The sequence below is a fragment of the Lepidochelys kempii genome, chromosome 8 (assembly GCF_965140265.1).
Source record: "Lepidochelys kempii isolate rLepKem1 chromosome 8, rLepKem1.hap2, whole genome shotgun sequence".
In the NCBI taxonomy this organism is placed as follows: Eukaryota; Metazoa; Chordata; order Testudines; family Cheloniidae; genus Lepidochelys; species Lepidochelys kempii.
The window spans coordinates 19,045,052-19,072,420 of NC_133263.1; the positions used below are offsets into that span (position 1 = coordinate 19,045,052).

The window sequence follows — 27,369 nt, forward strand, 5'->3', positions numbered from 1 at the left end:
AGAAAATCCACATTCTGTTCTCACTTTCCACAGTTTGCATGGAACTCTGTCGTGTATTGCACAGAGCATTACACAAACAAACAAACAAACACATTAACAGGTGTCAATAAATACAGAGTATACAGACTATTGGTTATTTATAGCTAGGCTCTTCAAAGGAACCTGACCAAGTGAGGTGTCCAAATCCCATGTAAATTCAATAGGAGCTGGGTGTCTAGCTCCCTAAGGACCCTTTGAAAATTCTATCCTACCTTGGGAAAGGTGACGACTCTTACCTTTCTGCATAATGCTAACCTGTGCAGACTGACTGGACATTCCAATCCAAAGATATGTGATGTGAAATGCAGAATAAAACTAGACTCCTTATAAACAGGATGGGCTGATTCTCCCCTCAGTTACATTGGTTAATTTACACTGGTGTAACTTCGTTGGAATTAGTGGATTTACTTCTGATTTACACCAGCATGAGTGAGGTCCACAGCTGAGTAGGTACTGATATTGCTTTCATTTGAATTTCCTATACAGTTTCTTAAAGTGAATTTAGTGCTGTCAAAAGGGGCTAGTTTGACAGTCCTGGGAATTGACGTCTGTTTATCCATATGGCAGGGACTAAACAGGCAGCAGCACTGTGACCCTCCTTTACAAAGCCCTTTGAAAACACCCTCCTCCATGTTCTGGCAGGCTCAGGGTCCATGGGATAATGTATATTCCTGCCCATTTAATTCCAGGTCTGTCTCCTGAAGTTGTCAGTAGGGGTACCATAAGGCTAATTGAGATGTGGTCAGCTCAGACCACCAATTCAATTCACACAGGCTACCAAATGACTATCAAATACCAATAACAGTTAGACTGGAACTATATTCAGTTTGGTGACTCAGAGATTAAAGGCTCAATATCCAATTACCAATACCCAGATGCCCCAGCTCCCCCAAATCCTTAACTTCTGGAAATTAACTAACAAGACCCTTTATTAGAATGATCCTTATAACCTGACTCTTTAACACATAATCTTACGGTAAATATACTGTCATACTTTTCTTCTTTTACAGCCTACCAGGAAAGCTATCCAGGACTCTGACTTACCCCGTTGTCACCCAAGATGTCTAACTGCTTTATGAGGTCTGGAATGCTGACATCCTACAACACAGAATAACGTAAAGGTGTCAGATGCATGTTTAATCATGGTGGTGGTATCTGGCCCCTGGGAACAGGACCAAGATCAACAAAACATTTTGTAATAGCAAATAGTCAGCCATGAGATAGTAATGATTTTCAGACACTGCTGATTTCAGCTGACTCTGAACCAGTGATTACCAATATGGGTCTGGATCCTATTCCCCCTGAGCCATCTTGAACTCTTAGGGTGTGTCTACATGGGGACATCCAGGAAAACTAATCCAAATTGATGAAAAGTGTGACTTTGAGGTGGATTAGTTAAAACCCCTGTGTGAACACCCTCATTCAGAATTAAGTGAATTAAGATAAACCATACTAAATTAAAGGACACTTTAATTCTGAATAATAGCATCCACAGAGGGATTTAATGTGGTTTAACTAACCCACTTCAAAGTCACATCTTTAATTAATTTTCCTGGATGTGTCTGTGTAGACAAGCTCTTACTTAATACTCAGGCCACATGGTTAAAGTTTGGCAAAGTAATAAACAACAGAAAACAGGGTCTCATAATGGGAAATGCTGGGCAACCTTAGTTAAAGGTGGAGCTGAAAGCTCTGCCTATAGTAATGTTAACATACCTTGACACCTTCCTTCATACAGTAGATCTGCAGAGCGCTTACACCATCTGAGAATGGGTGGATTTGGAGATTAAAAGGTGGGGACCGTCTTTCTCTTTCCTTTAAACATATTGGAAATGCACAGGAGAATGTGTTAGAATGAATAAGCTATGTAGAGCATCGAGTGATCAGATAACACATTCACTGTCTGGTTTATCATGCCTTGCAGTGTGTCAATGCTTTACATTGTCAATGCTTTTTACTTTTTATAAAAAAGTAAAAAATAATTGCATTATAATTTAGCTAAGGCTGAAAAAAATGCAGTGTGCTAAGTGGTATGGGATTCCAGTCCCAGGCAAATATTTGGCAGCAAATAATGTATTTGATGGATTTTGTCTCTTTTGTCTGATTTCAAATTGCCTGGGAGCAGCTCATTATCTCATTAGATTTATTTGTAATCCAAAATTATTTGCCAAATAATGGTGGTGAATAATTCTTGGTCTATAGGTTCTGAAAATATTCAAAATTCAAGTGGTGCTGATTAATTTGGTTGGACATGTGATCCCAGGCTATGTTGCTATCCCCTGATTAGATGAGTGGAACTCTTAGGGTATGTTTACACTGCAGCTGGAAGGGCGCTTCCCAGCATGGCTAAACAGACATGCGCTAGCTCTGCTCAAGCTAGCGTGTTAAAACCAGCAGTGTTCTCCCGGTAGCCCAGACAGCAGCTGGGGTGAGCTGCCCAAGTACAAACACACTGAACCTCTTGGGTACGTACTCAGGTGACTGGCCTGAGTCACCCCGATTCTGCAGTGGCTGTATTGCTATTTTTAGTGAGTGAGTTTGAGTAGAGCCAGTGCATGTCTGTCTTCCCATGTTGGGAAGAACCCTCCCAGCTGTTGTGTAGACATAGCCCTAGAATCAGGTTTCTGGTGAGAATACTCACATTAAAACTCCATTACTTTGTTAAAATTTGCTGTTCCTGCAAATATTCCTCCCTGCAAACTCATTCCCTATAATGTTTGTGGAAAGTAATTTCAAAGTAAGCATGAACACAACAAATTGATCCATTTAATAATTTGTATGACTATTCACTGAACATATTTTGCAATACTTGTCCAGCTCTATGGGACTCAGGCCAAGAGGAAAAAGATTTTATATAGATGTCTTATCTGGTTTCTATGAGTCTTTCAATCATACATAGGAGGGAGTGGAGTGGGCCCCAAATTTAACTTGCAAACGTATTTTAGTTTATGGGACATTTAATTGAGCCATTTGTCAATTTAGTTTTATATCAAACAGAAACACAGCTGACAGCTGAGGCTGTCTGTAAGATTTATCAGAAAGGATCTGTCACAACTCTTCTTTGTGGGAGTTAGGAAAGGATTGAGATACCTATAAGCTCTGATTTGTAAGCAAATGAAGCCCTAAATGTTACTTGAAAACCACAGCAGAAGAATAAAACAGGGATGGGGCTGGAAAATCAAAGCAAGGCAGGATTATTTTTCTTGGACTCCAAAAGCAGAGTAAATACAACTAAACCCAGATCCAGGCACACTAATAGAAAGGGCAGAATAGGCTCAGAGTCACCCTCCTCATCTTCCCACGAGTGACACTGAACCTGAACTTCCATGGCTTATCCATGGTCAGAGTATCCCCTTCAGTAAGTGTATAAACTTGGGTGATTCTTGTTAAAGTCATAATAAGAGATGATCAGCAAGTGGAGATGGCCTGAGTGGGGGGTATAGTGCCTCTAAAATGGCAGAGCATGGACTTGATTGGCTAGTCTGGGTACTTTCTGCCTGCAGACTCTGTTGTTGTTGTATTAGTTATTATTTGTATTGCAGTAGTGCCAGGTAAGGACCAGGACCCCATTGTGCTAGGCATTGTACCAGCACAGAACAAGACATTTCAGGGGGCTGGACTAGATGACCTTCAGGGGTCCCTTCCAACCCTGATATTCTATGATTCTATTGATCACAGGCACTGTCCTGGTTTTGACACTACTATCTATGAAACACTAATGACAATAATTTGCATTTGTATAATGTCTTTTATCTGGGGATCTCCTTATCCTCATTTTACAGATTGGGATACTGAGACACAGAGAAGTCAAGTGACAAGCCTGAAGTTACACAGTGAATCAGAAGTAGAGATAAGTCTAGAACCATACCTCCAATTGGGGTGGGGGGTGTCAGAGTGAGGGCACTGGCTTTAGCAGATATTATTAAGCACGCTCAGTCCATGTGAGCATGCTCAGTACAAGCCAAGCAGCAAATCTGTGTGGGGTGGGGGGAGGATGTGACTCTGCATGCCCCTGCCATATGTCACCTCTGACTAGAACCTATGTCTCCTGACTCTCAGTCCCCTGCTCTAACGATAGTCAGACACTGCTGCCTCTCAAACAGTTCATCCGAGAATGAGAAACTGCAGTTTCTTACTTCAAGCTCTAGATTCCGGAACTCCAGCAGTTCATTCTGGTCCCTGGCATCCTGCAGCTCCTGTTGCAATCGGCTGTTGTCTGCCTCAAGTTTTTCTATCTAGTAGAAATATTTGAATTAATGGTTTGTGCTGCCATTTCAAAACCACTGATTGTTCCAAAAACAAACCAAAACGCAAAGATAGGAACTGGCAGCTCAAAGAATAAAGAGGGTTCAAACGGTGCAAAACCCCAAACAGGAAGATGTTTCCAAAGTTGCTGTTTTACTTGATCAAACTTTATTTTACAGATGAACTTTGAAAACAAACTCTATAAAGCTCATTGAAGGCAATGGCTGGAAGTTTCAAAGGAATTATGTACCTCGCCACTTTTGAAAATCTCAGTTTAAAAGATTATAAGTAACATTTTCAAAAACACTTAAGTGATTTAGGAACCTATGTGCCATTGAAAGGCAATCACATAGGTTCCTAAGTCACGTAGACATTTTGGACAAATGTACCCGATATATATCCCGTAGTAAAGAGTACTGATGCTAAAAGGAGGGGATGCTTTTTATTTCTAGAAGCACTGTTTTGTCACTTTAAGCACAGAATCAAAATCTCCAGCCTTAGATAGCAACAGTAAAGACTTAGCATAATGTAACATGATTGGCAGTCCCTGTCCCAGCCTTGCAGTAGTGATGTTGCCGTAGGGACTGTGCCTGTCAGACATGGCCTATATATGAAGACCTGTGTGACTAAACCTAGGAATAGAATAGCAGAGCCTGTCCATACCATTCAATACATTCATAAGCACCAAATTCTCCATCCACAATGTGTATGCATATTGTACCCCCTAAAAACCTCTAATACCTGAGGCCTTAAAACTTACCTTTTCCAAAAGCTCCTGGTTCCTCTTAATGAAAAGCTGTTTATCTTCTACCCAGTGGGAATCCTGTTTGGTAAAGTAACACTGTTATATAATAATCGGGTAACTATTTCAGTGCTTAGCCTGGGAGTCCACATGAAATTGAACATGATTAACAAATGTGCAGTGTTGGATATTACCGTGATAGGCTTTTTTCTATCTAACAGAGGTAGAATCTATAGTAGCTGTATGTTCATAACAATATATTAATCTATAAATGAGTAGCAAAGCTTCTGAACCCATTAAGTCTTTTCATTAGAATGTGGTGCTCCTTCCCTTTGAGCCAGTATAGAAACAATGCCCCACGATGGTGTCACAGACATGCTGTAACAAGTATTGGGATGTACAATGGGATCATGAGCACTCATGGTTCCTATGGCACATTTTGTAAGAGTACAGATGTTAATCTCATTGTCCCACCCAGCCTTCTACCAACCTAAATTCCCACTGAAGTTTCAAATATTGTCAATGTTAATTTCCTGTCCTCAGTTGTTCTGCAGTGATCCTGTGTGGTGTTAAACAGATGTGAAATTCTACCCAGAAGTCTGCATTTTAGTGGTGGGTGAAGTGATTCCCCCTCTCCCCTAGCTACTTTGGGATTTTGAGGTTTAATTAATATGTATTTATAAAGAACTTTAAATAAGCTGTAATTAGGCTTTGTAAAGATCTGAAAGTCAAGGGCCAGAATCCGATCTCCGTTACATCAATATAAATCTGGAGCAATTCCATTGACTTTGATGGAGATACCAGCATAAAATCAGACCCAAAATTTGTTATAGAAATGCGAAGTATTGTTAATAATGTCTCTGCCTCTCAACATGACAAGAAAGGATGTGATGTGTGTTCTTTGATATCTTTTCTCTGAGCTGGAGTGCGATCACAAAGCACTTATTTTGCTAGCGGCTACCATTACTAAAAATTCTCCAGGGTCTCTTGAAGGACAACTGTAATCTAATCCTCACCTGTGCACTAACAAGTCTAAACCCAGCCCTGGCAGCATCAGTACTCCACAGTAGTAACTGCTTGTTGTGCTACTGTCCTGCAAAACTTGTGAAGCAAACAAGATACTATACCCAGGACCTCTGATGGCCTGCATTCATGCCTATGTGAGCAGAAGCAGAGATTAGCTACAGTCCAAAACAACAAAGAAAATACCCACTACGAAGCATCTACCTGTCCTTTTTGTGCCAAAGTTGTTTCCAGATCTTCTATTTTTGCTTTATACCTCTGGACTTCTGCTTGGAGCTGCTCCTGTGCCTGTTAAAGTCAGTTACATCATTAAATAGGAACAAGCAGAAATACAGTTTTTTGGATTTTCAATGCATAGGAAACTGAGCACAGCAGTCTGGCCTCCTACAAAGTGAATGTAAAACACTACGAGTCTGACTTGTTTGCATTTTATGCCCATTTTACACTTGGTTTACACTGGCATAAATCATGACACAAGGGCCGAGGCAGTGGAGAATCAGGCCCCAAAACTTATAATTGCTGTTCATTGTATTGCAGTAGTACCAACCAAGATCAGGGCTAGATTGTTGTGCTAGATAATGTACAAAACCACAGCAAGAAGCAGTCCCTGCTCTGAAGAGATTACATTCTAAATAGACAAGATAGGAAAAAGGTGGGAGAAAGAAATTATCCCCACACTACAGATGGGAAATCTTTTAGTCTTGGAAGATTTAATATAAACTGGATAATTAGCACCTTTTACAGAATAACTACATCCACCTGTTAAAGACTTTCAAACGCATGTTCAAAAGAAGATGAAATGTTTGAACCCACAAAAACCTACAGGTGTCCTTTGTGCCTGCAAAAACGTGCACCCTGATGCACAAAATGGGGAATTGTCTGTACCAATTACAGAATCACCCATTTTTCCTGGCTCAGCAGGTAAATAGTATATTATGGGTCCATCCATTGTGTCCATCTTTAATAATGTTGCCCCTTTAAATATGCTCTGCAAAATGAGTGAAACTGTCATTTAGCAACCGTGTCTTAGATGCCACTTTGATGTTCTCTTTGGGAGGTTTGTATGCACTAGTTTCTAGTTGCAGCTGAACACGCACCCGCCCCTCCAGACAAAGACTGACCTTGGCTTCTCTTTCAGCATCTATGATGCCTCCAGTCTGTTCCTGCAGTAATGCATATGCCCTCTGCAGGGCCTGGTATTCCTTTGTTAGCTGCCGAAATCGCAGCTCTGATTCTTCTGCTGCTAAACTCTGTATGAACAGAAAGAATGTGCTGTACAAGCAGCAGACACAGGAGCATTGCAAAGGAGAGAAGTGCCTAAAATGTGTCTTATTGTGGCCAACGTAGGTTTCCAACTTTACCATGTATTATCAACCAAAGTGCTTGAGTCAAAACAGATTTGTAATGAGCGTGTTGTAGTGGTGGTAAAGGTGTGGAATTTCGAAAATGTTTATGGATTTTTAATCTGGGTCTGGAGTTACTTTTATATCAGTTTTAGCAAGTTGTCAGGAAAACAGACCAGGGCTGCTTGGATCACAAGGTTTTGTAGATTTCTACCATGTTTCTCAGTGACACTGGTGTTAATCCAGAGTAACTCCACATCACTAAGAAGGTTTGACTCTCCCGTTGAGGCACAGGAAAATACAATTTGTCACTCTATGCGCTGAAAGGGCATCTAAATCTGAGAAGAGATTCACTCCTGGAGGGGGACTGCCATTGCCTTGTGTCCTGGAGCATAGTGTTAGAATAAGGCTGGGGCTTATTCAGCTGAATCAGCACATCCGTTGGGTGTTCTGGCCCTGCCTCCTTCCCAGCTAGCCCCTCCTACTTTCTGGCTGTACATCCTGGCAGAGCAGGAAGTGTGGGCAAATTATATTACTACCCTCCTGCACCAAGTTTGACTTGCGCGTGCCAGAGGGATCTGGGTAGTAAATATGGCTCACTAACTTCCGTGGAAGTATTCCAGATTGACACAGACGTAAGTGAGAGTAGACTCTGGCTCAAGGCCTGTCATTACCTTTTGCATCAGCAATGAGACCTACAGATTCAAAAAAATGTTTTTGTCTCCAACATCCACCCTGCCGCACAATGCTTGAAGGACTGTGAGCAGACAGGAAGTTTTTCTACCTGGGTATCTTTTCCCAAGAAGTACTAATCACTGCCCCATTGTTGGTGCCTTCTGGAATGACTGCATCATTCATGTTGTGGTGCATGGGCTTGCTTGTGCATGGGATCATGGCTTCCTCTAGTGGATTTTCCCCTGTCTTCCACTACCGGGCAGGCAAACGAACTCTACTTTCGCTTAGGTGGTACATTCTTTGCTTTTGGTGCTGAAGGCCCCTGTGTTCTGTCCCTGATGAGGCTCATGGTGTCAGTACGTGAGTGTGTCTGTGGTTCATTACTAATGGAAGTACAATGCTCAGTTAAGGAACTTTCAGGGCCTGGAGAGAATTGTGGACTCCGAAAAACTGATGGGGGAGTATTGAGCCATGGACATTCAAGGTGAACTGGGAAAAGCAAGGCTTGCAGAACTACCCAGAGGGACTGATTCAGGGCTCAGTTTTCTGCCTGGCGGATGTGACTGATGAACTGTTTGGCCAGACTAGTACCAACTACAAGTACTTTTCAGCAAAGTAATAGGAAAGAAATGAAACCTAAGCTTAACAATACAGATAATTTGCATATTTAGTGATTCTTATTGCAGGTTCTAGGGGATAGATTTCCAAAAAGCTCAGGGCTAGATTTTCAAGATCTCCATGTCTAAAACTGAGGCCAAATTGACAGAAGAGCTCAGCACCCATTGTACACCCAATGTTTGAGGCCCTGGCTGCTTGTTTTGGGAACTAATTTCTCTTCAAAATCTAGCTCCAATTATAGCGAGGCAGCCAATTCTTACCTCATCCAGGTCATCGTCTGGGGTTGCTGGTGTTCTGTCTGTTCTGAATGAGGCCATGGATGAGGTTTCAGAGTCCAAGGAGTCATCATCGTAGCCAAAAACAGTATCCACTATATGTCTCTAAAACAGGAAGAACATGTGGTTTCTGAACCCCTTTTGGAGGCAAACAGCATGGGGTTATATATGGGGCAGTGTTAGCCAGTTCCAAAAACACTTTAGTAGGCACTTTAAAAGAACCACAAGAGAATCACAAAAGAGCCATAGATTGCATTTCCATACACCAGATCCCTCTGAAGGGAACCACACATAGGTCCCTATAATCAGCTGGTGAATTGAGGTCCCCTCAATTGAGGTCCGTTGTGCTAATTCATTCTCATCAGTTATGTATCTGGCCTGTAGTCTAAAACTATCAGACAATGTAGCGTCAGAGAGTATCAATATCCCAAGAGAGAAGCCTCCACCCCCATCTGAAGGGAATAGAATCATATGTTGTTACTACATAAAGCTGTTCAGAGCAACCATCTTTTAGTCCTGTCTTAAAGAACAATGCCACAATACCAGAGATGTCCTGTTGTGCAGAACTGAGATGATGAACCTGATTCTCCTATCACTGTCTATCTTGAGTAAGTCAGTGGATTTACATGAAAGTAAAACTGGTGTGGTAATTGCTACCTCAGCGAGAATGCTGTTCAAACTATGTGTTTTGGTTAAGGTTGAATATCCTGCCACCTAGACTGAATTAAACACATCACAGAAAAAATGTGAGTCACATTCTATGATGGTAGAACTGCTTAACCAGCAGGTTTGGATTTCAGGATACTGATTTCAGCATTTAATGCTTGGCACACAGTAGAATACTTATGCAGACAGATGGATCAATAAGAATTTAAGATGCACTGTTGCACTACAGTATTTTTCTCTTCTAATGCTGTCAGATTACAGCCCTCTAATAAATCCCCACTGTTTGAGTCATGCAGAAGGGATGAACTGAAGATGCTGAGAAATCCTTGTGTATGTGTACTTTTTTTAGAAATGAAGAGCACTGCTATACCCTACTGAGCAGTACAATTTCTGGTTGCTTATTTAGAAATAAAGTTAAACAGGGACATGTTGGGCTCATTCCTTAGCCTCAGTTCTGCCTGTTGTGTGCAACCTTAAAATCCTTAATGAAATTATGTGACAGTACCTCAATTTACCATAGGACTTATTGGGCCTGATTCTGCTGAATGACAGGACAGACTTGCATGACTCTGGCAGAGAAAAGTTGCCCTAACCTGGTGAATCTGGCCATTTGAGAGTCCTCTGGTGGCACAGAGCTAACCTAGCAGTTTCTAAGGCACAGGAGACATGGCTGGGGGTTCCCTAAATCCAGCTGATGGAAGCACTGGCAGCTGGCATAAATTATCTCATCCCTCGGGTTGCTCTAAATTATTGCAGGGACTGGACTAGATTGAGGATCAGAGCACCACAAATGACTTAAGACCTCTGCACCCTTCTTCTCTTCTGAGCTGAGTGCTGCGTAGGATCTGGGCCAGGGATTTCAGTTTACGAGAATATTAAAGTCAATGGAAGTTTTGCGTGAATAAGGATTTCAGGATTGGATTAGTATTAGTATTAACCAACAGCAGCAGACAGATTGAAGAGTCTTTCAGGACAAAAATATGATCCCAACAGGACCTGAAATTGGTATCTACAGAAAAGCAGATGGTAAATAATTATGTTATTATTTTAAAGGAAAAATAGGATTGAAAAGCTTTTCCAAAGAAATTCAGATTCCTTTGAACCCCATTGCTAAGGGAGCTTACTGCAACCAAACATCATCTGTTTCCTCAGGTTTTCACGGATTGTTTTCCTGAAAAGCCCACTGGCATTGTTACAGTAAGACAGAGTAGTTTTCCTCTTACCTTAATTGGCTTTGAACTTCTTTTATGCTTCCTGCGACGAATCAGCTTTTCCCTATCCTGGAAAATACAGTTAAGAAATATGATCCAATATTTCATAGTTCCATTGACTTTAATGGAGTTAGTCTTATTTACACAAGCTGAGGATCTAGTTCTTTGTGCAGAACACTGCTATTTAAGGTTGAAAGGGTGACCAGAAGTTATGACATCTGAAAAGAAGCTCCAGCCATTTACTCATGTCGTGTAGCTGTCATTTCTGTTAAATAATTTGTACAGGGCCTGGTCATCATGGGGAGTGGGATGGGGCCATGAGATTTGAAGTATACTATTTGCCTTGTCTGCAGATGCATCGTTGATATCTGTCTATCTCAAAGTCATTGGGCTGTGTTATTGTTGACTTCATGTCCGTTTCCCAAGCAGGATGTCTTAGACGATGCAACAGATTTCTGTGGAATCTGATTTTGTTCATATTATCTTGCAAATGTCCTGGAAAGGGGCATTTAACATGAAGAGCTGTATCCAAATTACTAGTGAACGGCTGTCTAACAACATCTGCTTCTGTGTCACATCTGAGGCTTCTTAAGGGGATTCTAACATCAGCACTTCTTAACCTCACTGATGTACCCAAGATTCAGACGTACAGTATTATTGATGAGGTGAACAGTGCAATGAAGAATGTATCCTTTTGGCAAGACTAAAACTGGGGAGAGACCCCTGTTTTCTTAGTTAAAACCAGTCTTCCCGTGGGGGTACAAAGTCTTCTCACTCTTCAGTTTCCAAAATCTGGACCAATCCTCTCTCTGCGTCACTTTATTTCTCAGCTGCAAACTTATTTTTTCTCTCTTCCCTATACAGAACTCTGCATCTGTATTCTGTACTATATTGCATATATCTAATTGTATAAGACATTCTGCAACTACTGTATATATTTTAGGCTTGCTGTTTTCTATTTTATTGAATCCTGGAACTATATTACTGTTTTACATGTTAATTTTTAGGATATCATTTTGTGAAACACACTGGGGACCTGATTTTGAATAAGACATCATTCTTCTTTCTTGTAACTATTTTTTTCTTACAGCTAATTGTCATTTAGACATCTAATTACTGGATTACACATATCTACAAAATGACACAAACTGTGCCCACACATAATTGCACCCACAAAATTGTACTGTGAGACTGTATTTTAAAATTCACATCCTAGAAATAATAAAGCATCATTATTATTAAAATGTTACCACTCAAATCCTGTCTGTTATGAGATGAAGATGTCAGTTATATGTGATTGCTTTTAATTCCTGATGGGCTAGACATACCCTTGTTAACTCATCAATTATGTTCTGTTGTTCTATAACTTGAAGCTTTAAAAACTCAGTTTCTTGCTCTTCGTTAGCTTGATCTAAGTCATTGAGAGATTTTAATTTCTTCAGTGGAGGGTGTGATGTCATTTTTTCTCTCTGTTTAGAAGACAAAACATATATATATAGAGAGAAATAAAGAAAGATAAAATGAGAGTCAGTACTTTAAAGTCCCCCCTTTAATCAGGCAATGTTTTCATGTTCTTTTAAATCTGCATCAGTTGCAAAATTGTCATGACATTACTACTCTTTACCATCCCTTAATTGTAAAAAGGAGAGAATGTCAGGGAGTTAAATTGTAATTTATTCTGCATGAGGCTATGCAGTAGGGCTGTCAAGCGATTAAAAAAATTAATAGCGATTAATCGCGCTGTTAAACAATAATAGAATACCATTTATTTAAATATTTTTGGATGTTTTCTACATTTTCAAATATATTGATTTCAATTACAACACAGAATGAAAAGCGTACAGTGCTCACTTTATATTTATTTTTGATTACAAATATTTGCACTGTAAAAAACAAAAGAAATAGTATCTTTTCAATTCCCCTAATGCAAGTACTCTAGTGCAATCTCATTATCATGAAAGTTGAACTTACAAATGTAAAATTATGTACAAAAATAACTGCATTCAAAAATAAAACAATGTAAAACTTTAGAACCTACAAGTCCATTCAGTCCTACTTCAGCCAATCGCTCCCACAAACAAGTTTGTTTACATTTGCAGGAGATAATGCTGCCTGCTTCTTGTTTACAATGTTACCTGAAAGCGAGAACAGGCCTTCACATGGCACTGTTGTAGCTGGCACAGCAAGATATTTATGTGCCAGATGAGCTAAAGATTCATATGTCCCTTCTTGCTTCAACCACCATTCCAGAGGACATGTGTCCATGCCGATGATGCTCGTTAAAAAAAAAATGCGTGAATTAAATTTGTAACTGAACTCCCTGGGGGACAACTGTATGTCTCCTCTTCTGTTTTACCCCACATTCTGCCATATATTTCATGTTATAGCAGTCTCAGATTATGACCCAGCATATGTTTGTTTTAAGAACACTTTCACAGCAGATTTGACAAAACACAAAGAATGTAAAACAGAACATACAACTGTCCCCCAAGGAGTTCAGTCACAAATTTAATTAACACATTATTTTTTTTAAAGAGCATCATCAGCATGGAAGCATGTCCTCTGAAATGGTGGCTGAAGCATGAAGGAGCATATGAACTTTTATCATATCTGGCATTTGAATACCTTGCAACACCAGTTACAAAAGTGCCATGCAAATGCCTGTTTTCAATTTCAGGTGACATTGTAAATAAGAAGCAGGCAGCATTATCTTCCATAAATGTAAACAAACTTGTTTGTCTTAGCGATTAGCTGAACAAGAAGTAGGACTGAGTGGACTTTTAGGCACAAAAGTTTTACATTGTTTTGCTTTTGAGTGATGTTATGTAACAGAAAAAAAATCTACATTTGTAAGTTACACTTTCACGATAAAGAGATTGCACTACAGTACTTAGATTCATAGATTCATAGATTCATAGATATTTAGGTCAGAAGGGACCATTATGATCATCTAGTCTGACCTCCTGCACAATGCAGGCCACAGAATTTCACCCACCACTCCTAAAAAAGACCTCACACCTATATCTGTGCTATTGAAGTCCTCAAATTGTAGTTTGAAGACCTCAAGGAGCAGAGAATCCTCCAGCAAGTGACCCGTGCCCCATGCTACAGAGGAAGGCGAAAAACCTCCAGGGCCTTCCAATCTGCCCTGGAGGAAAATTCCTTCCCGACCCCAAATATGGCGATCAGCTAAACCCTGAGCATATGGGCAAGATTCATCAGCCAGATACTACAGAAAATTCTTTCCCAGGTAACTTGGATCTCACCCCATCTAAAAACCCATCACAGGCCATTGGGCCTATTTACCATGAATATTTAATTACTAAAACCATGTTATCCCATCATACCATCTCCTCCATAAACTTATCGAGTTTAATCTTAAAGCAAGATAGATCTTTTGCCCCCACTACTTCCCTCGGAAGGCTATTCCAAAACTTCACTCCTCTGATGGTTAGAAACCTTCGTCTAATTTCTAATCTAAATTTCCTAGTGGCCAGTTTATATCCATTTGTTCTTGTGTCCACATTGGTACTAAGTTTAAATAATTCCTCTCCCTCTCTGGTATTTATCCCTCTGATATATTTATAGAGAGCAATCATATCTCCCCTCAACCTTCTTTTAGTTAGGCTAAACAAGCCAAGCTCCCTGAGTCTCCTTTCATAAGACAAGTTTTCCATTCCTCGGATCATCCTAGTAGCCCTTCTCTGTACCTGTTCCAGTTTGAATTCATCCTTCTTAAACATGGGAGACCAGAACTGCACACAGTATTCCAGGTGAGGTCTCACCAGTGCCTTATATAATGGTACTAAAACCTCCTTATCCCTACTGGAAATACCTCTCCTGATGCATCCCAAGACGACATTAGCTTTTTTCACAGCCATATCACATTGGCAGCTCATAGTCATCCTATGATCAACCAATACTCCAAGGTCCTTTTCCTCCTCCGTTACTTCTAGTTGATGCGTCCCTAGCTTATAACTAAAATTCTTGTTATTAATCCCTAAATGCATGACCTTACACTTCTCACTATTAAATTTCATCCTATTCCTATTACTCCAGTTTACAAGGTCATCCAGATCCTCCTGTAGGGTATCCCTGTCCTTCTCTAAATTAGCAATACCTCCCAGCTTTGTATCATCTGCAAACTTTATTAGCACACTCCCACTTTTTGTGCCCAGGTCAGTAATAAAAAGATTAAATAAGATTGGTCCCAAAACTGATCCTTGAGGAACTCCACTGGTAACCTCCCTCCAACTTGACAGTTCACCTTTCAGTAGGACCCGTTGTAGTCTCCCCTTTAACCAATTCCCTATCCACCTTTCAATTTTCCTATTGATGCCCATCTTATCCAATTTAACTAATAATTCCCCATGTGGCACAGTATCAAACGCCTTACTAAAATCTAAGTAAATTAGATCCACTGCGTTTCCTTTATCTAAAAAATCTGTTACTCTCTCAAAGAAGGAGATCAGGTTGGTTTGGCACGATCTACCTTTTGTAAAACCATGTTGTATTTTGTCCCATTTACCATTGACTTCAATGTCCTTAACTACCTTCTCCTTCAAAATTTTTTCCAAGACCTTGCATACTACAGATGTCAAACTAACAGGCCTATAATTACTTGGATCACTTTTTTTCCCTTTCTTAAAAATAGGAACTATGTTAGCAATTCTCCAATCATACGGTACAACCCCTGAGTTTACAGATTCATTAAAAATTCTTGCTAATGGGCTTGCAATTTCTTGTGCCAATTCTTTTAATATTCTTGGATGAAGATTATCTGGGCCCCCCGATTTAGTCCCATTAAGCTGTTTGAGTTTCGCTTCTACCTCAGATATGGTGATGTCTACCTCCATATCCTCATTCCCATTTATCATGCTACCATTATCCCTAAGATCCTCTTTAGTCTTATTAAAGACTGAGGCAAAGTATTTGTTTAGATATTGGGCCATGCCTAGATTATCCTTGACCTCCACTCCATCCTCAGTTTTTAGCGGTCCCACTTCTTCTTTCTTTGTTTTCTTCCTATTTATATGACTATAGAACCTTTTACTATTGGTTTTAATTCCCTTTGCAAGGTCCAACTCTACTTGACTTTTAGCCTGTCTCACTTTATCCCTACATATTCTGACCTCAATAAGGTAGCTTTCCTTACTGATCCCTCCCTTCTTCCACTCCCTATATGCTTTCTGCTTTTTCTTAATTACCTCTCTAAGATGCTTGCTCATCCAGCTTGGTCTACAACTCCTGCCTATGAATTTTTTCCCCTTTCTTGGGATGCAGGCTTCTGATAGCTTCTGCAGCTTTAATTTAAAATAATCCCAGGCCTCCTCTACCTTTAATCCCATAAATTCTTCAGTCCAATCCACTTCCCTAACTAATTTCCTTAATTTTTGAAAGTCAGCCCTTTTGAAATCAAAAACCCTAGTTGCAGATTTATTTTTGTTAATCCTTCCATTCAGTTTGAACTGAATTAGCTCATGATCACTTGAGCCAAGATTATCCCCTACAACCATTTCCTCTATGAGGTCCTCATTACTCACCAAGACCAAATCTAAAATGGCATCCCCTCTAGTCGGTTCAGCAACTACTTGCTGAAGGAATCCATCAGCTATCGCATCTAGGAAAATCTGAGCCCTATTATTATTACTAGCACTCGTCCTCCAGTCTATATCTGGGAAGTTAAAGTCTCCCATGATCACACAGTTTCCATTAGTATTTACTTTATTAAAAACATTAAAAAGGGCTCTATCCATATCCAAATTAGATCCCGGCGGTCTATAGCACACCCCAAGCACTATCCCAGGGGAGGCTCTAATAGTTTTCTTCCCCAATTTAATTGTTGCCCAGACAGACTCAGTCATATCCATTTCATCGCTTCTTATTTCTTTACATTCTATCTCATCATTGATATACAATGCTACTCCACCACCTTTACCTTTATTTCGGTCTTTCCTAAACAGCACATACCCTTCAATACCTGTAGCCCAGTCATGACTACTATTCCACCAGGTCTCTGTTATACCTATAATATCTGGTTTCACTTCCTGCACCAGTAACTCTAGTTCCTCCATTTTGTTACCTAGGCTCCTTGCATTAGTGTACAAACATCTTAATTTTTGCTGTTTGGCCTCACTCACATTCTGTACCCTATTAGGCACGGTTATTTTACTACCAGTATAACCTATTAGACTTGTATCTACACTGCCCTTCCTCCTACCTACAGCTGTATCCACTCTTACTTCATTTTCTTTCCACTCTATGCTAAATTCTGGCGTGGAGATTACCTGGACATCTCCCAACCATCTCCCCCAAATTCCTAGTTTAAAGCTCTCTTAATCAGTTGTGCCAGCCTCCATCCTAGAAGTCTATTTCCTTCCCTACTCAGATGAAGTCCATCCCGAGAGAACTGTCCTCTATCCATGAATGCCTCCCAATGGCCATACATCCCAAAGCCCTCCTTATAGCACCACTGCCTAAGCCATCTATTGATAGTCATAATCTTGTCACACCTTTGTTGCCCTTCTCTAGGAACAGGCAGAATCCCACTAAAGATCACCTGAGCCTCAATTTCCTTAAGCGTCCTCCCCAGCCTAACATAGTCTCCCTTAATACTTTCCAGCGAGAATCTAGCCGTATCATTTGTTCCCACATGAAGGATACTTGTATGAGGTGAATTGAAAAATACTATTTCTTTTTATAATTTCTACAGTGCAAATATTTGTAATAAAAATAATAATATAAAGTGAGCCCTGTACACTTCGTATTCTGTGTTGTAACAGAAATCAATATATTTGAAAATGTAGAAAAACATCCAAAAATATTTAATGCATTTCAATTGGTATTCTATTTTTTAACAATGCGATTAATTGTGATTAATTTTTTTATCGCAATTAATTTTTTTGAGTTAATCGCATGAGTTAACTGCGATTAATTGACAGCCCTACTATTTATATATCATGATGTTGCCCTCTAGTGACTGGCGCACAGAAAGCACAAGGGAGAATTCTTTGAGTGGAAGCGGTAGAAGTCTGTAGTGCTGTAGAACAAGTGTTGTAATGTCTATAGTGTCAACACTGATTTGCCTGTTTGCAGGACATGGATTGGTTACACTGTTTTAGGGTAGATTAACCCTGTAACTTTAACCTCTGTTAAGCTGGATGTGAAATCCCTGCTTGCAGAAAAAATTAAAATGAATCTGATAGTCTCCTAATCACCAGTGGAGCAGGACCCATATGGAAAAGCAACCAGCCTGCTCAAGCGATGTGCAGTGGAAATCACAAATCAGGGATGAGATACATTAGCAAATGCTATGTGGGCCAGGCTGCTCAGCACCTGCCTGCATTATTCCTGGCTGTAGCCATAGATATTACTTGTGCATTTTGTTAATGCCAAAACACCAAAATGAGTGTAGGAAAGTGTTATAACCCTTTTGAAAACTGCAGCAGTTCCATGTTAATGGATTTATAAAGAAGAGAGCTTTTCCCACATGTAAAAAAGCAACCACACAAAATAGAACAAATATTTCGGGTGAAATTTACAGTTCCAGGTCTCCCATTTGTGGTGCAGTTTACAGCTCCAGACATCACATTTGTATACCCACTTTTCCACATGCATCTAGTTATGCCCACAAATGATGCATGCACCCACACTGCCCAAATGCCTGACATGTGGGGGTTCTGTGAAGCAGATGATGCTCTTTATCTGCCACAGATGTGCACATAAAAATGCAAATGCAAAGACCAACATGAAGCTGGCTGAAAATGTAGCTCTTAATATTTTCCCTTCCATAAAGTATTTACAGCCAGGCCTGGATGGAAGAAAAATGTCAGAGTAAGACATGAACTGAGGGCACAGCTGTTTTTCATGGTGAAGGCCTGTAAATCTAATTTATGAAAGACCACGTTGAAGCCTGTGGAAGTGCATATATATACAGATCTTTGCTTGGTGTTCAATACCAACCATTTCTACATTTTCTTTAGTGATTGCTTTGAGTTTCTCCTCCATGCGCTGCAAAGACTGCATCAGTTCATCGTTTCTCTTGGTGAGGCACTTGTTCCTTTCAAGGAGAGGTTTGCATTGTTTTTCAGCTTCTCGAACACGTTTCAACTGTAATAATGAATAATAATGACAAGTTAAAAATGGATTTTCCTTCCTTCACTGTGGGCTCTTGCCTTCTCTCTCCTTCCCAGGTGACTATTGTCCCAACAAAGCCCTGAACAAAAGTATGAAACGGAACTGACAGAATAATATCATCTAACTCTCATATAGCACTTTTCATCCATAGATCTCAAAGCACTGTACAAAGGAGGTCCCTTTTACACATGGGGAAACTGAGGCACAGAGAGACAACATGACTTGTCCAAGGTCACCCAGGAGGCCAGAAGCAGAGCTGGGAATAGAACCTGTCGACTGTGTCATACTGACTTCCTTACCAAAAGAAAGAGTTGGATTGGTCCTTGAATGGCCCAAGTTACGCTGATAGTAAATATCACATCCATAGCTTGGGCTCTTGATGGACAACAGAACATATACATATTTGTATAAAACAGTAGATTTATTTTAATCAAACCATTGCTTAACAGTGAGAAGGCATTTTTGTAGGTAGTAGCATGTTCTAATATATCAATGTCTATATTCTTATCCACTTAAATGTCCTCCTTCCTTACAAGATGAGTTCCACTGAATAACACTCAATTCCTGTTTAAAAAGACAAAACAAAACAATCCTTTCTGGCAGGGAAGGAGGAATCTCAAGTTGCCATTTTAGGCATAAAGCCCTTTGTCCCTTTTCCATTGTCCTTTGGGCGTTTTCCTTCCATGGCACAGTACTTAGTCATACTATATTATTTAATAAATATGCCCATTATCTAAGGTCTGTTTACAGTCATTTTCAAAGAAGTGGCATTTTCTCATTAAAAAATACTTCAGTAATTTAAAAGTTTGTATCCATAAGAGCAAAGTAGGGTGAATGTTAATGGTATAATCTTTTAGAAGCCAAGTTTTTGAGAGAGATACATAATCAAATCAATAAAAGTAATGCATTTTGCTGTATTACTGAAATGTTGGTAAGACATCATTTACAAGTATTAATTAATACCACTGAGGCACACAAGATATCTATATTAACACATACTGAGTTAATCATGGTTATTGCTTCCACAATGAACGTAATGGAAATAGCACTGCTTTTCAAAAACTTAATCTTTTACTACAACTGCAGAAATGATGAAGGTCAAAAAGCACTGATGTTCACTTAAAGGCACACCTATCCTGTTCTAAGAGTCAATCTGATAAAGAAATGAATTTATTGTTGTAGCCTCTAGGGCTAGCCTGCTTGCTTGCCTATATATCTTTTCTTATAGGTTTCTTATTTTATTATGACTTTGATTATTTGTTTTATTATAATAGGTTTACAGGTTTATATTAAAGTAGTTTGGCTGTAATGCAAGGGACCTACAGGCCACATTCTGTATATTGAGCTAAGGCAAAGTTAGCACACATATGTCTGGGACCTTTCACCCAGATAGCAAAGTTAGCACACATATGTCTGGGACCTTTCACCTAGGTAAATAGTGATGAGTTAAGGCATAAGGTCCATATATGGCTGTGATCTTTAACATAGATAGATAAAGGATGTGTTGAAGCAGGTTGGCATAGGGGGCTTTCCAAAGTTCATACTCTCTGTAAACAGGTACACCACAAGGAAATAACCGAAATAACCGGGAGGACAAAAATAACAAATGTAAGAATGATCTAATGTCATTAATATGTATGTATATGGCATCAATATGTACAAACATACCAGCCTATGGAGTAAGTGTACCCCAACATTTCAGTGGGTGAGGAAACTAAGTTTGGACATAGAAGGAGGGCCTGAGTGCTCAAGCCCTATAAAAGAGGGTGACCCACCTTGCCAAAAAAGTGTCTAAGCTTCTAAGTTTCTGAGGGGTTTTCTAAGTTTTGTGCTTGGGAGCTTGTTCTCTAAGTTTCTAAGCTCCACGCTTCTTCGTTCTTAGTTTATTAGTCTGTTAATTTAATTTTAAGTTTTAAGTCAGTTAGTTAAGTAAAACTCTAAGTTAGCTGCAATAGCTCTTAGCTCTAGTTTCTTCTAAACTCTGCACCTCCCTGTCAACAATTAAGGAACCTGAGGGGAGGCTGGGCCTTTGTGTCTTAGCAGCAGGTCATCAAGAAAGGGTGTGAGTATATTAATCAAAAGCTTTATAGTGTATAATATCATGTGTATCTTTAAAATACTAGTATTGCATTTATAACTCTAATTATTTTACCAAGTTATTTATTGTGACACAGTGTCCTTGTTGGAGTTCAGGGATTATGGGCTGTTCATCTGTAGCAGAACTAGAAAAAAGGTCACCAGTGAAACAGGAAATCCATCTCAGATTGGCTGACGGGGTTACTGTGAAATTTCCTGGTAAACTCCTCAAGAACCCTCTGAACTGTGGCAGATTAAGCCTCGACCCCTATGAACTGTGGATCTGAGACCTAGACTGGCATCATCCACAGAGCCCTCTGAGGAGGCCCCAGGGCTGGGGCGAGTGGGCCAGGAGATGCAGGAGCTGGATTCAGTTGGCAGCCGGGGCTGGCCGTGGCTGCCCACTGTTGCCTCGTGTGTTTAAATGTAATGCGCTACCATGTTGTGCTTTATGAGGTGTTTTCTGAGGCATTCCATGATATACAGAATGGTAGTGTGTTAAATTGAAACACAAGAGACAGAAAATACCAGGAGGGCAGTGAATGTGGTGGACTAATGACCGAGGGCCTCATCCCAAGCCCCTTACCATTGCCTTCAATGGGCTTTGGCTTAGGCCTTGAGGCAGCTGAGCCTTCCTGAGTACCACAATGCCATTTCCAACCCTCTCATGCCCCTGGGCCCTAGAGGTAGTGGGTGGTCACAGTATGAACTTTCTCTGCCTCTAACACCCTTGGAGGCTCCTCTTCTTTCCTTTCCTTTCTTTACAGCTCCTTGCCTCCCCAATCTGACACAGACAAGAGCACACACCAGTTCATTTCGTTCATCTACAAGCAGTGTGTTCCTGTCCTCCAACTTCCGGATAGTGGCATTCAGCTCTGCCATTCTCTTCTGATTTCTGCGTAAATCCTGTAAATTGAAAGAAAGAAAATTTAGTTTCTAGGTCCTCTGAAACTGTCCATTGGACAAGAAACAAATGGACTGGAATGCTCACAAAAAAGACGAACACATCATCATTTTCTAATGAAACGAAACCCATTTGTAAGGTTGACATCATTTACGTCTGTCACAAGTACCTGGATGCTGGGTAAAAGTTAAAACAGCATGGACCTCATTCTGTACTATCTAATGCAGCTTGTGTGGTCATTGACTCGTGCAACGTGGGTGCAAATGACATGCCATTCTGTTGGTAGCAGTTTACATTCAGTATGCACTGGTGCTGATGACCACATAAGGTACAAGCTCAGGTAATTAGTCTGAACTCATTAGCTCAGGAAGCATTAACTGCTCAAAGCAAAGGGAAACATAAACATTTGCAAGGGAGAAACTTGGATAGGTCTCAACCTGAGCCTTCAAGGCTGCTTCGTTTGGACTTTGAAAGCTATATCTGAGGAGGAAGATTCATAGAAGGGGTTTCTGGACCGAGGAACAGAACTGGTCAAAATTTTTCCATTGGAACTTTTTTGATGGAAAATTAGGTTGTTGATTTAAAATTTTCTCAGAAAGTGCCTGCTTTCCTTGAACATTTTTTCCATAGGATTTTTTTTTCAGTTTCTGACAATTTTCAGATGAAAGTTTTCATTTTTCAGTTGTTGGAATAAAAAATTCTGGTTTTGTTTTTTGATTAAAAATTAAGTATTTCTGATGAAAATTGTGACAAAAACTAAAAATGTTTAATTTTTGTATAAATTTTCCTCAGAAACACTCTCATCCCCCTTCTTTTCTGAACAACTCTACTTAGGAGGGTTTTTTCAGAACAAAACTCAAGTTGGAAAGCAAGGAAAACACTGTCATTCTCAACTGCCTTTATCTTCTTATACCTGCTTTGCACAAAAGTGTAAGTAAAGAAATAGGCCCTGAATAGTTTAGTCCAGTAGACATTTCCTGTGCCAAGAACTATTTCCTGTAATTAGAATTACCACTAGAAGACACTTCACAGAGTGAGGCTTAACTACTATAGCAACATGAAAATGATGCAGGAAGTGGGCAAAATAATTTTGTAATCCAAATAAAGCCCATTGTTTGTATTTTGGATTACATTTAAACCTACTTACAGGACTGCTACAGTGTTCTGATCCATCTCCAGCTCTTCCTGGGATCTCTCGTTTGGGACTGCTCATGTTACACTCCGCCTCCTTCACTAAGAAGAGCTGTTCATCCAGAGCCTCCTTCTGCAGCTGGAGCTTCTGTACATAGCCTGTCTGGGTCTCCAGTTCTTTCTCCAAGGAAAAGATGATTCTGTCTTTAGCCTTGATTTCATCCATCTTAATTAAGAAATAAAAGTACAATGTTACTGCACAAGCCCAACAGAATGTCAGCACTACAGGAGTAAGGAGAGATCACCTTACCGTTGTTGTTCACTGCTGCATCTGCTGTTAAATAGTACACCAAACTCATGGATTACACACTTCCTCAACATCATAAAAAACAAATAGTTATTGCATCGGATTAGTAAGTCTATGATGAGCAAAGGCCATAAATTGAATGATACAGAAGTATATCTATGCACAAAATATGGACTGATTTTCAAAGGTGCCCAGGTCTTCACTCCCTGCTGATGTACATAAGAGATGCAGGTGCTCACCTTCTCTGAAAATCAGACCAAGGGTTTAATCTATAACTTCATCATCATCAAACATGCACAGTCTCTGGAAGACCAAAGCGCCAGCCAGAGTGACCACAGTTGATGGTGTTGCACCAGTACCAGTTCAAAGTAAGTGTAAAACAATCAAAATTAATATGATTGGGCTAGATCCCCAGGTATGGAGCTATGCTGATTCACACCAGCTGAGGATATGGTCTGTGTACTCACTTTGCACAGATGTAAGATCCTCAGTTGGTGTAAATTGGCACAGCTTCATAGATTTACATCTGCTGAGGATCTGTCCCCTCTATTTAGTAGACTTGCAGTCTAGGGGCCTCATTCTCCGCTCCCTATTGGCAGTGTCATTCTAATGAATGGAGAATCAAGTCCATAAGTTTCATTAGCTGCATCACTCCTGTCTAATGTTCCACGCAGATCCAGCACATATTGAAGTGTCTCATCCCTTCCACTAGAATCTGGATGACTGATGCTGTCCAGGCAGCTACACTGGAAGACTAGAAGAGAAAGGGGTAACTAACGTTTAGAATAAGATCACTGCACGTAAGCCCTGAAAACTTTAAAGATAGGTATGAGCCAGCTAAATGCCATTGAGCCTAAGGAAATTCTGTGACTCAGAATTTGTAAAACACTCAGGGAAAAAAATGCATGTTAATCTGTGAAAGTTACATGAGTCATTTCCCCAAAACCCGAATGCTGCCTGTGTTGAATTTTGCCCAGAGCCTCAAAGATATTTACTGATCCTGTTGCCTTTCATGCATACTGAAATCCTCCCAACAGTATATTTTTCAAATTAATGGGCCAGATAGTACTCAGACACAGAAGCCAAAATGTGGACTGTCCAGGTAAAACCCGGACGGGTGGCAACTCTAGGCCAGATTCTAATCTCTGTTACACACTTATCAATCTGATGCAACCCCATTGATTCCAGTGGAGATACAGTGGATTTACACTGGCGTAAATGAGATCAAAGTCTGACCTAGTGCATGGCACTTATACAAACAAAAGCTTTTTAAAAGGGACCATTTTTCTGTTTAAAATACCATTTCACTCACAAAATATTCATCCAGGGCTGAGTTGACTAGTGTTGCCAACTCTCACAATTTTGTTGTGAGTCTCATGCTATTTAGTGTTTATCTTAAAGCCCAAATCCATTGTGTGAGAGTTTGAGCTTCCAGTTAAGAAAAAAAGGAAGATTCTAGCCCTCAGGATTACAGAGCGAAGCTTGAAAATATGACACAAGAGTACCATAAAGGCTCAAAAAAGCAAAAGGCAAACCAGAAAGAACCCAACATTCATTCTTTTGAAACTCTCATGATTACTAAACCAGTCTCCTGATTTCGGGGGTCTGATTTCCCACTTTTTCTGAACACTGGGTAATGGCAATATTACGATCTACACCATTCTAGGGTCTAGCCCAGCAATTTAAAAATGAAAAAGTAATTAATTTGAATTTTTTTTCACTTACCTGCCAAATTGTGAATTCAACTTTCCAGACCAAATTCGTTGCTGTTGCAAGTGAGCATAACTCCTTTGAAGCCAGTGGAGTTGTAGCCACTTACCCCAGCACTGAATTTGACCTTCTGTGTTGTTTCTATAACTGTTGATGACACCATAAAGACTAAAGCAGAGAGCATTGCTCCCCTCTGCTGTTTAAAATCTTTCCATACTATCATTTGTATTAGAAAAGCTGGTAGGTAGCAACTGCAGATGGAGACATAATCACAACATGCAGTAAGAACTCATATAATATCTAATACAAATCTTCTCTTATCCTGACACTAATGGATCAAATACATGTTTGGGGCATTGCAGGTATATTATTAGCTCAACTAGAATTTCAATTTCCTTTTAAATTAAATTAAATTTATAATAATAATAAGGGCTCTCAAGCGATTAAAAAATGAATCATGATTAAAAAAAATTAATCGCAATTAATCACAGTGTTAAACAATAATAGAATACCATTTATTTAAATATTTTTGGATGTTTTCTACATTTTCAAATATATTGATTTCAATTACAACACAGAATAAAAAGCGTACAGTGCTCACTTTATATTTATTTTTGATTACAAATATTTGCACTGTAAAAAAATGAAAGAAATAATATTTTTCAATTCACCTAATACAAGTACTGTAGTGCAATCTCTTTATCATGAAAGTTTAAGTTACAAATGTAGAATTATGTACCAAAAAACTGTATTAAAAAATAAAACAATGTAAAATTTTAGAGCCTGCAAGTCCACTCAGTCCTACTTCTTATTCAGCCAATCACTAAGACAAACAAGTTTGTTTACATTTGCAGGAGATAATGCTGCCCGCTTCTTGTTTACAATGTCACCTGAAAGTGAGAACAGGTGTTTGTCCATGCGTCCATGCTGATGACGGATTCTGCTCAATAACAATCTGAAGCAGTGCAGACCAATGCATGTTCATTTTCATAATCTGAGTCAGATCCCACCAGCAGAAGGTTGATTTTCTTTTTTGGTGGTTTGGGTTCTGTAGTTTCCACATCAGAGTGTTGCTCTTTTAAGACTTCTGAAAGCATGCTCCACACCTCGTCTCTCTCAGATTTTGGAAGACACTTCAGGTTCTCAAACCTTAGGCTGATTAGAAATCTCACATTGGTACCTTCTTTGCGTTTGGTGAAATCTACAGTGAAAGTGTTCTTAAAATGAACATATGCTGGGTCATCATCTGAGACTGCTATAACATGAAATATATATGGCAGAATGTGGGTAAAACAGAGCAGGGGACATACAATTCTCCCCCAAGGAGTTCAGTCACAAATTTAATTAATGCATTATTTTTTTCCAAGCATCATCAGCACGGAAGCATGTCCTCTGGAATGGTGGCCGAAGCATGAAGGGTCATACGATTGTTTAGCATATCTGGCACGTAAATACAAAAGTGCCATGCAAATGCCTGTTCTCACTTTTTGGTGACATTGTAAATAAGAAGAGGGCAACATTATCTCCTGTAAATGTAAACAAACTTGTTTGTCTTAGTGGTTGACTGAACAAGAAGTAGGACTGAGTGGACTTCTATGCTCCAAAGTTTTACATGGTTTTGATTTGAGTGCACTTATGTAACAAAAAAATCTACATTTGTAAATTGCACTTTCATGACAAAGAGATTGGACTACAGTACTTGTATGAGGTGAATTGAAAAATACTATTTCTTTTATCATTTTTACATTTGTAATAATCATACATAATTGTAATAATCATACATTTGTAATAATCATTTCTTTTGTTTATCATTTTTACATTTGTAATAAAAATAATATACACTTTGATTTCAATTACAACACAGAATACAATGCATATGAAAATGTAGAAAAAATCAAAAATATTTCAATTGGTATTCTATTGTTTAACAGTATAATTAAAATTGCGATTAATCGCAATTAATTTTTTTAATCATGATTAATTTTTTTTGAGTTGATCATGTGAGTTAACTGCGATTTACAGCCCTAATAATAATAATAAATAATAATAATAATTTTATGGCCAATAATAAAAATTGTAGATATTGTACACAGCTAAGCTAAGGCTTTGGGATCTAAGCTCATCAGTACAGAGTTTAGGAGGAGTATCTCTCTCTCTCTCTCTATCTGAAATAATGAAGTACCTATCGCTGGCAGATCTAAGTGCTGCTTAGTGTTGTGCATTTGACTGGGTGCCTGGGCTTTTTGTTCCCATCTTCCTCTGCAGCAC

General features: G+C 39.4%; 1 protein-coding gene across 6 annotated transcripts in view; it reads right to left on the reverse strand.

Moving 5' to 3' along the window:
* JAKMIP2 (janus kinase and microtubule interacting protein 2) overlaps positions 1–27,369 on the reverse strand; it is a 115,002-nt gene that overhangs the window by 13,564 nt on the left and 74,069 nt on the right. For all 6 annotated transcript variants that reach the window (XM_073355758.1, XM_073355762.1, XM_073355759.1 and 3 more), the window contains 12 exons: positions 23,101–23,310; positions 21,857–21,955; positions 18,800–18,946; positions 12,166–12,306; positions 10,850–10,906; positions 8,946–9,065; positions 7,171–7,299; positions 6,254–6,337; positions 5,045–5,107; positions 4,176–4,274; positions 1,756–1,854; positions 1,084–1,137 (listed from right to left, as the gene is read on the reverse strand). In XM_073355758.1, the coding sequence (XP_073211859.1) occupies positions 1,084–1,137; positions 1,756–1,854; positions 4,176–4,274; positions 5,045–5,107; positions 6,254–6,337; positions 7,171–7,299; positions 8,946–9,065; positions 10,850–10,906; positions 12,166–12,306; positions 18,800–18,946; positions 21,857–21,955; positions 23,101–23,310 (1,302 nt within the window). The remainder of the gene's footprint in view (positions 1–1,083; positions 1,138–1,755; positions 1,855–4,175; positions 4,275–5,044; positions 5,108–6,253; positions 6,338–7,170; positions 7,300–8,945; positions 9,066–10,849; positions 10,907–12,165; positions 12,307–18,799; positions 18,947–21,856; positions 21,956–23,100; positions 23,311–27,369) is intronic.